This window comes from Podarcis raffonei, chromosome 3, assembly GCF_027172205.1.
Source record: "Podarcis raffonei isolate rPodRaf1 chromosome 3, rPodRaf1.pri, whole genome shotgun sequence".
Classification (NCBI taxonomy): domain Eukaryota; kingdom Metazoa; phylum Chordata; class Lepidosauria; order Squamata; family Lacertidae; genus Podarcis; species Podarcis raffonei.
The window spans coordinates 109012329-109025798 of NC_070604.1; the positions used below are offsets into that span (position 1 = coordinate 109012329).

At 44.5% G+C, this 13470-nt stretch overlaps 1 protein-coding gene across 2 annotated transcripts in view; it reads right to left on the reverse strand.

The window, feature by feature from the left end:
* Positions 1 to 3480: 3480 nt before the first annotated feature.
* Positions 3481 to 13470, reverse strand: part of KCNK12 (potassium two pore domain channel subfamily K member 12) — a 44355-nt gene continuing 34365 nt past the window's right edge. For both annotated transcript variants that reach the window (XM_053383564.1, XM_053383565.1), the window contains one exon: positions 3481 to 4444. In XM_053383564.1, the coding sequence (XP_053239539.1) occupies positions 3549 to 4444 (896 nt within the window). In that variant the 3' untranslated portion in view covers positions 3481 to 3548. The remainder of the gene's footprint in view (positions 4445 to 13470) is intronic.

The following is a 13470-nucleotide window of genomic DNA, read 5'->3' on the forward strand; positions in this document are numbered from 1 at the left end:
CGTGCACAACGCAATTGCTAGCCACACACACGGTGAAATGGAAGAGGTGTTGTATGCCTCTGCAAGCACTTATTCTCTTGCCTCCACTTGCTTCCCTTGCCCCTCTTTCAGTGCTTCCTTTTCCAGATCCAGAGGTGAGAGGACTCTCAGCAAGGTGCTTGCCTGATGGGCCCTTGGAATCTGTCGTTGCAGTTACCACCTATAGGAGGAATGCAACACTAAAAAGGTAAAGGTAAAGGACCCCTGGACAGTTAAGTTCAGTCAAAGGCGACTTTGGGGTTGTGGCATTCATCTCGCTTTCAGACCAAGGGAGCCGGTGTTTGTCCAAAGACAACTTTCCGGGTCATGTGGCCAGCATGACTAAACCACTTCTAGCGCAACGGGACACGGTGACGGAAACCAGAGCGCATGGAAATGCCATTCACCTTCCCACCACAGCAGCAACTACTTGCACTGGTGTGCTTTCAGTCTTCTAGGTTGGCAGGAGCTGGGAGAGAGCAACAGGAGCTCACCCCGTTATGGGGATTCGAACTGCCAACCTTCTGATCAGCAAGCCCAAGAGGCTCAGTGGTTTAGACCACAGTGCCACCCACATTCTATAATGCAACACTGCGCTCTCCCAGTCATCATGGTCAGCTCAAGCATTTCAGCAAGAAGGGCCAGTAGCATAACCCACTATGGTGCTAGGTCTGGGCATTGATGCTGATCCTGAATCCAGCAATGACGGACATGTTGGAGCTGGGAATGTACCCCGTCTGAAACCCTGGAGAGACACTGCCAGTTAGTGGGGACCATACTGAGCTAGGTTGACCAGTGGTCTGACCTGGTATATGGCAGGTTCTTATGGCCCTATAATCAAGGCTCGAAGGGATAGGCAGATGGTCGCTGCAAACTGAAAAGCTCAGCTTGGGTGGCTTGTGGAGATCTGGGAAACATCTGACACTGGAGACAAATGTTTGCTCATTTCAATATTTGCTTTGGAATTGGCATTTTCAGAACAGCCAAACTGATTACCATGAGGACGGTCAACAATGTTCATATTGTTTCAATGCTGTTCAGTGCCTTCTCATTTCCAACTCTACCATTTTGTGATTCTGTGATTCCCTGGTTGCTGCTCCTTCTTGGAGTCTTCTTCTTCTTCTTCTTCCTCCTCCTCCTCCTCCTCCTCACTTTTCACACCTTCATTTACCTTCACTGCCTTTAAATTGACGTCCTGAGATGACCCCCAAAGGATGACTTGATTCTTGCAGCATCCGCAATGTCATCATGTCAGATGCAGCATTGTGAGGTCATTGACTAAATCACAGGGGTCGCCGCAACCAGGCTAAGGGCAGTGAGGGCAAATTAAGTAAAGGACAGTAAAGGCAAAGAGGACGGAAGTGCAGCAGTTAGAAGCAGCACCAGCTAGTAACACTGTAACATAGAAGCAAATATAAATACATGAATTCAATATTGCTGAAAAAGGTCAGGTGTTTCTTCTCCTACTGAACAGAAAACTTGAGCAGCTTGCCCTTAGACATGTGTGTATGGGGAGAGAGAGAGAGAGAGAGAGAGAGAGAGAGAGAGAGAGAGATCTTGACCAGACATGAGGTCTAGTGGACTTAGCTCTAAACATGAATTTGGGATACCTGAGTTCTAGTGCTACTTCTACTTCACAAAATAAGCAATTATTTTGTGCCCTTGGGCAAATACTCACCTATCAGCTGTAGGAATAAGAACAATCTGCCTTGCACAGTTATTGCGTGACGTTTACATTTTTTGGGGAAAACAAACCGCGGTAAATCATTTTTGCAAAAATGAAAATTATGTGCAACTGCTAAGTAGCAGCCATAGTTTCATTCTGAGGTTTCGTTGTCGTGGACAGCACACACACAAAAACACTCCTTACAAAAATCAGATATGTATGTTTTGGAATTGAAGCTAGGGCGTAGGAGGGTCGCAGTTGCAGTGTGTGTGTGTGTGTGTGTGTGTGTGTGTGTGACAGGGGTGCATGAGCTAGGTTTGCACTGATCCATCCTTCGCTGATTGTTTAGACCACATTCGCTCCTTGCATGGAGAAGCTCTACCAGAACTGAAGTTATCTGTGCTTTTGCAGAGTCCTTTCCCACAGCATCCAAATGCACAGGTGGCAGGGAAAGATGTCTGCCATTCACACTGGGGCTGGGAGATGGGGCTACAGCCTCCATGTCAGCAGTAGGAGATGGGGCTGGTCCATGCGTCTCCATGTGTCTCACCTGCTGCTTTAATTTGAAAAGCATCTCAGAGACTTTACATACACATGCATATCATTCATTAGCTTTCCACCAGAGCAAAATGTGTTATGATCCATCACTGTTGTATTTTAAACCTGTATGATGATGATGTTTGCTAGCTTAGCGTTACAGGGTGCTAGTTCTTCTAGGTCTAGGAGTATTTTGTTTAGCCCCACAATGTAACGCCTTTGCCTGGCCCCCTCCCTGTGTGACTCTGTGAATCTGCTCTGGAAGGTGTGTGGGGGACAGATATTGGGGTGCAGGCAGTGTGCAGGAAATGGCAAGGACGAGGAAAGTTCCATTGCACAGCCAATACTCCTTGCAGTAGCGCAACTGTTGGATATCACCCACAGAAACTGCCTTTCCTCAGCAATGCACCTCATTGTATCTTTATGAGGCCCCATGCTAGCCAGTGAAATGGCTAGCAAGCTCTTGGCTGCAGCTGTGGGGAGAACAAGGGAAAAGGAGATCCCTGCCTTTCCCAGTAGCAATTAACAGGCAGTGGTGAAGGCAGTGGGCTCTTCAAGAGGAAATGGCTAGCCAATCAGCAATCACGCGGTTGCTTACTGCTGACTGAGGTTCTTCTGCCACTATGCAAGTGTTTGTTGATTGACTAGTCCTCCTCCTCTGAGATCGGCATCCTGAGTCCACACAGGTGGAAGCTGGCCAATCAGAGCGGTATTTTCGTGGTGGTGATTGAAGCTTCCTTCAGCACCACTGCCCAGCTGCAATCAGTAGTGGTGGGAAATTCTTCTATTGCCTGAGACAGTAGTCGGTATTTCCCACTAGTAAACTGCTTGATCAGCCACTGACAATTTTATTTATTGATCTATATAGACCGTTTGCTGCTATCCACAGACCTTGAAGCAGTTTACCGTAAGTATAAGTTGCTGGTGGTACCTGTGGAAGAATAAAAAAATAAAAGGCTAAAAATACTACGGCAGTGGTGCCCTCCCATCAGATGTCAAACAGATAAACAACTATTTAACTTTTAGAAGACATCTGTTCAGGGAAGTTTTTAATGGCTGATGTTTTATTTTGTTTTTAATATTGTGTTGGGAGCTGTCCAAGGTGGCTGGGACAACCCAGTCAGATGGGCGTCATATTATTATTATTATTATTATTATTATTATTATTATTATTATTGAAGGCTTTCTTTTTTAAACAACAACCCTCTCAAGTAAACTTTGCATAAAACTTGCCCTCGAGAACGACTGGATGCTTTTTTAAAATATTGTTTTATTAAATAAAGAATAAGAAAACACCTCTGTTTTATAGAAGATAATTTCAAAATTTCTACCTAGAATCGCTTGTCTCTGCCAGTCTATTGTTCATGATAGCTAGAGCGCCTACTCCTCCCGAGAAGCCATTTTGCCTCGTGTTTATGCAGACGTTCCGAGGGTAGCCATTGGCCGTCTCGGATAGTTGCTTTTGCAGGAGGGCCAGGGAGACTTTGTTGGAGGCGGTGAGATCCCTCATGGAGATCATCTCACCCGAAAGCCGCCTCCCCTCCGTGTCGCTGTCGTACTGTCCGTCCGTCTCCATAGAGATGTTGTGCCGGCGGAACCGGGACCCCGGCGTGATGGCATTGCGGCGCCCGAGGCGAGCGGACGGTTTATGGCAATCTGGACAGCACCGGCACCGGAACTTTCTGAGCATCCAATTTAAAACCTGCTTGATTACAATCGAGATGACGTTAAAAAGGGAGTAGATGCAGCAGACCCCCATCAATATAAACATGAAGTTCCCAAATCTGTATAATCCCTGATTTCGGTACATGGCGTTTTGGCTGCTCACCAGATCGCCAAAACCGATGGTGCTGAAGGTGACGAAACAGTAGTACAAGGAGTCGATGTAATTCCACCCTTCCACGGCGGTGTACATGGCCGAGGCACAGCAAGCGATAGTAATGGCAAGGATTCCCAGGATCAGCATCACGTGGTAGACTGATGGCTTCCACCCAATCAGGCTGTCGACGTCAGACATGGATGAGCCCCTTCGGCAGGTTGGAGGTAGAAGGCCGCTCCTCCTCAGCTGCCTCTCGTGGCAAGCCTTCATCACCAAAGCGAGCAGGGAGATGATGCGCTCCAGGAAGAGGTTGAAGAAGAGGATTGTTGCGGCACACCCAAAGAGACCATAAACGATGAGGAAGGCTTTGCCAGCGACCGTTGCCGGTGTGGACATACCGAAACCTGCAGCAGCAAAGAGAGAATGAAGTGTTTATATAAAAAGATACAGCCCGATATTGTTTTGGTGCTAGAGGCTGGACATTTCCTCTCTTCTCCTCTGGTGGTAAGATTAGAAGAATTAACAAAATAACTGGCACCTGGTGGAGTGTTGTTGGTTTTTTTAAATGGTAACTCAAAATGTTGCATGTGAGGCAGGCCAAAGGCAAAAAAAATGGAAACCACCAAAAGGAATTTGAAGCAGGAGCTAAAAGCAATGGAGGGAGACTAAATAGATGTTTACTAATCCAATGTGTTTTGGAACCTACTGGGAAAGCTAAAACCAATTTGCAAAAAAAATTGCCTTGTGGGAAGTTGGCTCAAGTTATAAGAACATAAGAAAGCCTGTTAGATCAGGTCAGTGGCCTGTCAAATCCAGAACCCTGTTTTCACCCTGGTGAACCAGATGCTGGTGGGAAACCAGAAAGCACTCTGTCCACTTGCAATTACCGGTAAGCAAAAGTGGCTCAAAATACGGTGTATACACAAACAAAATACCTGATACCAAGCCTGAGACAAAAATATCATGAGTGGATAAAATAGTTGGCCACAATGCTGTGCCATATGTTCTCTAGACTTGCGTTTTTCCTTGAAAGTAGCAGTGGCGGGTTGAATCCAACTGCGACCAAATAAAGAAAAGATAAAGAAGAGGGGGAGGTCTGTAATCTCTGCTTTCCTCTGTTTCTTACTGTTGTTCTTTGCTGCTGTTACTCTGGGGGCCATTTATTTTGCTGGTTCATGATTCTGCCTTAAGTGATGCCAGCCAATCAGGAATCATGTACCAGTCGTGATGATGTCATGATGATTAACATGTAGTTGATTAGATTTAGTTATGTACTGACATCATTAAAGGCAAAGCACATCCATCAGAGGGATAGCAATGCTTCTTGTGTGACTGGCAGTCCTAACCAATCAGGGTTCACACCAGGAATCAAGCAGTCCATTTGACCGAAGGACCCTTCGTTCAAATTTGCATGAAGCTGATCATGAAAGTGCCGCACCCATTTCTGCTCTGCACCAGTTAGTAGCCCTGTGCCTAGTTCATTGGCTGGTTCCATCTAGCTTGCTCAAGAGACAGAACTTCCAAGCCCAAAACTATGTGTGATGTAACCACATCGGAAGTAGTTCATAGAGCCTCAGAGGTTTAAGCAGCAGAATGCAGAGACATTCCAGAAGCTCTTGCTTCATCCAAGTCTCCAAAGAGTTATCAGCTATTCTCCATTTGGGGAGATGTCATTTACAGTGAAGAATAGTCCTTCATTCCCAAACTCTATGGTGCCACTTAAAACTGCATGGAACAGACAACCCAGTTCTGCAGCATCTCTTTGAACTAAGGAATATGTGTATCTGGCAACTCTGCACGCACTTTATTCAGTGACAATCCAAGGGTTTAATTTGAGGGCTTGTCTGCTAGTGTGTGGTTGTTGTGAGGAGGAGCGGGAAGTCTTTAATAACACACTGGTGATAGATGAATCAAAACGTACAGCAAGCCCCCCATACTGAGGAGGGTATGATAACACACTACCAGGGACTCAGACAGCTGTAGAGATTCAGAGCTCTTGCAGAGGGAAAAATTACACCCTTGTTTGACCTCCACACCAATCAAGTTCTTTTTTTGTGGTGTCTAAACAATTCAAGGACATTTCAGAAAATAGGACGTTGCCAATTATGTTCTCAGTTCCTTTACTAGTAAATTGTAGAGCGAGTCTTCAAAAGCAGCCTAACACAAAGCTGGAACTCAAGGAATTGAAACATAAAACTGCAAACTACACAGGAGTAATAATTGGTTAGTCAATGACCATGTCTTACTCCTCATATCAGGTACTTGTTAATCTGGGGGTGTGATGACAGCAGCAACATGGTTGTACCATTACAAATTATTGCATCCTTCGACACCACATGATAGGCATTTAGTGACTGCTATATATTTCCAGACACCCAGGTCATATGTTAGCTTAGTGGCAAAGGAACAATTTCAATATGGTTTGGTCCCATCATGGTCCTGTAATATATGAAGAGAAACACAGAGGTGGAAGGTATTTCATAGGCCACCTAGTCCAACCCTTGGCTGATGCAGGAAATCCATGGCTACAGGATCCCTCAAAGATTGTCATCTAGCTTCTGCTTTAAAATCTCTAATGAGGGAGAGCCCACCACATTTTGAGGCAGCCTGCCCTGCCCTCAAGAAACTTGGACGCCGAGCTATTGATGTTTAGTTGAAATCCCATTTTGTACTTCAAATTGATTGGGTTGGGTCCAAAGCAAGGTTAACCAATATGGTGGCCTCCAGATGCTGCTGGACTACAATTCACCATCAGTCCCAGCAAACATGACCAATGGCCAGGGATGCAGGGAGCTGGTAGACACCATAGAACCTGGTAGACACCATAGAATCATAGAATTGTAGAGTTGGAAGGGACCCTGGCGATCATCTCATCCAACCCCCTGCAACGCAGGAATATGCAGCTGTCCCATACAGGGATCAGACATACAACCTTGGCATTATTAGCACCACATTCTAACCAACTGAGCTATCCAGGCATGTTGGCTACCTTTTCTCTAGAGCATCAGAAAATCAAGCTTGTTCTGTCATCCATGTGACAACCTTTCACATATTTGAAGATGTCTATCATATTATCTTCTACTTCTCTCTTCTCCAGACCAACTCTTGGGGTGGATGTAACAACAGGGTTTCCCCCCACAACTTTATTGCCTGGCCCCAAATATACACAGTGCTGATATGGAGTGACCAACTAGTTAAGTAGTCATAGAAACCTATGAGAGAAACGAAGGACTCTCTTGAGATGTAATGCTGGGATTCTCCTCCACCTAGGCTCAGGTTATGTGTAAATAAACCATATATCATAAAGACACCACAGTCTCTACTGTGCCTTGTTGCCCAAAGGAAAAACAGGCCCTGGTAAGCACGCTTAGTACCCCTTGGATCTCATATAGCTTGGAGATAGGAGTGGCATCTAACAATATATTTCTTTACTGTCCCAATGAGGATTCCACTGCTGGGAAGTTATTTTTAGCACCCTGAAAACATGTCCCCACCCACAGCAGTGTGAAGGTACCATCACAGGCCTCTGGGAGTAATGATCAACCTGACCCAATGTAGAATTAGGCAGGAGTCATTGATTTATTTTAGAAACAGCAACTTTGTTGTGGCAACACAAGCGATTCATAATCACGGACCTGTTGGCAATCCCATTGTTAAAAGAATAGCACAGTAGATTAACATTAATTGGTATGTAGCCTCAAGGAATCAGAGAAATAATGAAAGAATTTGGAGGCATAGAGCAAACTAATTGGAGCTAGAGGAGGAGCATGTTGTAATCATTTGCAAATAAGATAACGGGAACCTGTAGCAACAGGGGAAGGCTGCTTGGGGACGGATTTGGAGTGAAGAATTTGTGGGTGGCCAAGCACTCTCCCCTATCCCAACTCTCAATTTCATCCACCTCAAGCAACTTTTCATTTGTTGTAATTAAATAGTTAATCACAGGGGTGGTGTCTTGGACTGGCTGGACACAGAGGAATGGTGGGAGGCATCAGCTGGGGAACCCCCAAGGGACGAAGGCTCAGAGCCTGGGGGTTGGTGGTGGGACAGTGATGAGTGGTAGGCCCTTCAGCCTCCTCAATTGCCTCATAGGGGCAAGACCTATTGAGAAGAGTTGCTGTGCTCATTAGGGCCTGGCTCCCCTGAACTGACCTGGTTTCTGCTAATAAAGAGTTAACTTCACATACTCCATGTGATTTATTGCTGGCTGACTCTCTAACATGTGGAGAATCTCAGGTCTGGGAATCAAATGTGACCCTCTGGACCTCTCTGCCCAGCCATTAGGACTCTCTCTAGACCACACCTTCTCTTCATAAGCCCCTGTTCTTACTGGGCTCTGCTTTGCACCTGATCTCACTCACCTTTTATCTAAACTAAAAAGTCCCAAACTCTGCAACCTTTCCTCACAGAGAAATTACTCCATCCCTGGGATCATCACATGCTAGGCAGCTAAAAATGGTACCCACCTCCCCAACTTTGTTGATAAAATGTTGAGGTTTTGTTTGGGTGCAGGGCATTTTCCCCATGGCTGCAGATGCAACATAATTCTTTCTTTCTTTCTTTCTTTCTTTCTTTCTTTCTTTCTTTCTTTCTTTCTTTCTTTCTTTCTGTTAGCAGAGCTGATGTTGGGGCTTGTATGCTGAGCTCCAGGGATTTTCCAAAGAAGTGTGTCCTTGCCGAAGCTTCCTAACTGAATCATTATCTTCCCTTCTTGGCAGGGGGACTGAAGAGAAGCAGAAAATGGGCAAAAGTGGGGCATGATTTTGCCCGGTCCACTGTCAGCTGGGAAGATTTGTGCTCCATAAAACTGGCAGCAGAATTACAGGGAGATACTGCAGCTGAAAGTTAAAGCTGTAGTAGCCCCCTCTTTAAGATTATGCAGAAATGTATAGCATGCAAATCCATGTGGATTGTGCAAGTGATCAATAACCCCCTTTGGTGCAACAACTCACTAGCAAAGTTTATGGATCGGGTTGTTTAAAGCAAGAGGAATCTGAATATTTGTTAAAAGGTTCGCAGCCATAAATGGCATTTATGGACAAAATATCTCTGTGATCAGGCAGAGGAAGCATGCAATCGCACCACGCGGGTAGGATCTTTTAGAAAGAAATATTGGGCTGACGTTGTGTAAACTCCTCCAATTATTAAATTACAACTGCCCCCAGTTAACAGATGGATCTCAACAGTAAATATGCTGTTTGCCTTCGATTTCCATCTGCAGGACTTCACCCAGTGTCTAGTTCCCGATTTATCAAGAAACAAGTGTTCTCTTTTCAATGCTCTTTCTACAATAACAGCGGAGTAAACATAATATCTCCATAACAACCAAACACACCAACATTGCCTCTTTGGAGATTAGACCAGCACTACTCGAATGGCCTGCCGTATAACAACTCTGAGAGAGCGGAGCCACTTCTCCCTTCATTTCCTTTCGTTCTGATTGGTTTTTCTCACTTTCCCAAACAACGTTACCGACTCTCGGGGGATGCGAGGGAAGGTTTGCAGTACTGCAAGATCAAAGCAGAAGGGAATCGCACTCGGAAAGCAGAAATGGTAGCGAATGAGACAAATAGCCCATGAAAACCCAAGAGAAAAAACAAAAACAAAACAGTGGCCAAGCTACAGTTAACACATAAATAAATGCAGCAGGCCCTTCTGTGGCTCACTAAACTGAACAGCTTGGACTTAGAGGCGATTAGACAAATAAATGGAGGATGGCTTTCAAGAACTATTAGCCATGAGAGCTGAATGGAGCCTCCATGAGCAGAGGCACTGTACCCCTGAATACCACATCTTGCGGTGGTCAACAGTTGGAGAGGGCTATTGCCTTCATGTCCTGTCGGGCAGCTTCCTGGATGTATCTGGTTTCCCCCATCTGTGAAACAGTGTGCTGGGTTCGATGGGTGCTTGATCTACTTGGTAAATCACCAATGGAGTGCATTGGAAACTGATACATTCCAGGAATAATCTGTCCTTGGTGGCTTCACTATCTCAGCATCACCTGAGCCTCTACACGGCCTAGAACTTCAGTATCTAAAGGAACTTCCCATGCCTCATGGTCACCAACTGAAGGTCTTCCATGAATGCTCCTTCCATCTGAAGTGTGAGAAACAAGAGAGAGGGCCTTCTTGGTGGTAGGCCCTGGGCTCTTCCTAAAGAACCTTCCTAGAAAGACCAGCATAGTGCCTGAAGTGACACATTTTGGGCAGCAAGGAAATATCTTTTTGTTCACCCAGGCCTTTTAACAGATTGTAATGTTAAGTTTCCCCTTCATGGATCACTGCCTTGCCGTGGCGAAGGAGCTTGAATAACTCAGAGAAGCTATGAACTACGCCGAGCAGGGCACCCAAGATGGACAGGTCATAGTGGAGAGCATCTTAAACCTAACCTAGACAGCATCTTAAAAAGCAGAGACATCACCTTGCCAACAAAGGTCTGTATAGTTAAAGCTATGGTTTTCCCAGTAGTGATGTATGGAAGTGAGAGCTGGACCATAAAGAAGGCTGATCGCTGAAGAATTGATGCTTTTGAATTATGGTGCTGGAAGAGACTCTTGAGAGTCCCATGGACGGCAAAAAGATCAAACCTATCCATTCTGAAGGAAATCAGCCCTGAGTGCTTACTGGGAGGACAGATCCTGAAGCTGAGGCTCCAATACTTTGGCCACCTCATGAGAAGAGAAGACTCCCTGGAAAAGACCCTGATGTTGGGAAAGATTGAGGGCACAATGAGAAGGGGACAACAGAGGACGAGATGGTTGAACAGTGTTCTTGAAGCTACCAGCATGAGTTTGACCAAACTGTGGGAGGCAGTGGAAGACAGGAGTGCCTGGCGTGCTCTGGTCCATGGGGTCACGAAGAGTCGGACACGACTAAACGACTAAACAACAACAATGTTAACTTTTATTTTTAGGCTGGTACTATTAACTTAGTTCTCTTCTGATAGCATTTGAGTCCGTTATTTTTCACTCCATGTGATAATTGTAGCCCTTTTTGATGTATTTGTATTTTGGGTGCTGATATATTTCCTGTTTTCTTATATCATTTGTGTTGTAATGTTTTGATTAAGTTGATGTACATCACCTAGAGCAGGCATGGCCAAACTTGGCCCTCCAGCTGTTTTGAGACTACAATTCCCATCATCCCTGACCACTGGTCCTGTTAGCTAGGGATGATGGGAGTTGTAGTCCCAAAACAGCTGGAGGGCCAAGTTTGGCCATGCTTGACCTAGAGGACTAGATGAATGGGTGACTAATGAATGTTGACCACCCAAGGTTCTGCTACACAAAAAACTATAGGCATTATTTAAAAAAATGGGTAAGAGCTGGAATATCTGGCTATGAGATGTTCTCTCATAGGACACCGAATTGCTGAGGAAAATTCAAAGAAACAACTTGGGAATATTTCAACAAATTTGTTCCAAATATGACAAATTTGTTTGTTTGTTCATTCACTTATAAAAACAAAGAGCTTTGATCCCTAACAATGTTTGAAGCTTTAGGAATTAATACAGAGCTTAAAGGTGAAGCTTATCTATTTTATAAAACACTATTGGACCTAACAATGAGCAAAGGGCAGAATCTTAGAGAGGTCTGAGAAGCGGGCTTAGGCCAACAAATCGATGAACACAAATTGAACTCTATGTGGTCTAAACATCCGTTGCATACCGTCTTGGCTAAACTACAGGAAGCCTCTTTAAAGGTCATTTATAAGATGACACTGGACACCATCTAGATTGAAGTATACATTGTGGATTTGAGCTATATGTGTAATGTAAATTATTTTCGAGGGTTTTTTTATGCCATGTAGATGGCTGTATACAAGAATCAACATCTATACATTTATTTGTCTTGGAAGACAACATTTTGTGTTTGGTAATTGTTTTTTAATTTTTCAATAAAGTTTGCCAAAAAAAAAGCGCAAATAAATATATTTCCACAGTTTAGAGTCAGGCTATTGGTTGCTAAACCAATATTAAGTGACTTCCTAAAATAAAGGATGGTGATGTCCTATCTCCCACACAAAACCAGTGACAGGGGCTCTTATTTGCAAGTAAAGATGAAGCAGGACCACCTGGGTGAATTTTACCTTTATGCTTTTCATATAATCAGTTATCCATATATCCATATATAACCATATATCTTTATGATGATTTTATATAATCCGTGTTTGAATCATGAAGGCTTCTGCAAAGCTTAAAGCAAAGTGCTTCGATTTGAAAAATCCAAAATGAACTCTGCCCCAGTTCTCTTCCCTTGTTCTTCTTATGTCCTCGATGTCTCGCTAACGTAAGGGGGGGAGCAATAAATCTGATGTGCTGGCACTTTCCTCCTGTCCAGACAGGGTCCTTAGTAGCTGAAAACAGGAAAATGCTAACCGCAAAATGTCCCTGTATGGCAGATGTTGAGCGTAATAGCCGAATAAGTTCCTTTTGCCTTAAGTTTCCTTTCTCCTTCTTACCATAAATCGGGGGAAAGGTTACACTGATGTTTAGACTGGAGAAAGCAGAAGTTGGGAGGGAACTCTTTACATGATCAGGGGGGCAAGGCTTGAATGCGCTCATTAGCTTTATTTTTGCTGCCGTGTGCAATTGTATTCAATTATGTCATGATCTATGATGTATGTACTCAGGTATAAAGCCTCAGGGCGCTAGAGCTGGGGTGCCCAGTCTCTGGAAACGATTCCACTGGGTCAATTATTGCTCAGCAATAAATATCCCTTTCTTTTTCTCCACTGCTGCGTCTGTCAATTCTTGGACACCATTTGAGTGGGTCACAGGTACTCTAAAAATCCGTGCAACAAAGATGTAAAAAAAGTGAACCTTTTATTATAGCAGTCTAATGGTACAAGCTCAGTAGCAAGGAGAAAAGCAGAATGTAGTCCAGGTGCTGTTACAAGGCAAAGGAGTAGCTATAATTAATTTTTGCCCAGGAGCAAGGACCAAGGTTCAGGAGTCTGAAATTATTAACAAGAGTGTACAGGAGCTACACCCAATGAGTTTACCACCTACCCACCAAGCTTTTAATCCAAGGCAGAGAATGCCCAGCAATTTGCAAGAATCCCTATTCATGTAGAGTTCCTGACCTGCAGACAGGTGCTCTGCTCAGAGAGTTAAGCCTTCCCTTTCTTCTCAATATGCCACCTCTTCTTGGGAGACAGTGGCAAACACATCTTCCCCTCTGAAGCCTCTCACTTTATCAGAGCAGGCAACACCTCTGAGCCCACTTTATCCTCCACAGGTGGGGAAAAAGCAGATTCTGGGTCTCCCACCTCATCAATAGATCTGGGCACATCTGTCAAGAGGGCTCTGTTCTGTAGTTTCATCTTGTCCTCCCACTCCTGGTCTGAATTGGAGTACGAAGAGGGGAGCATAACAGGTGAGGTCAGAGAACAAGAATAAAAGCCAGTCTGTATCTCCATTTCCCATTAAT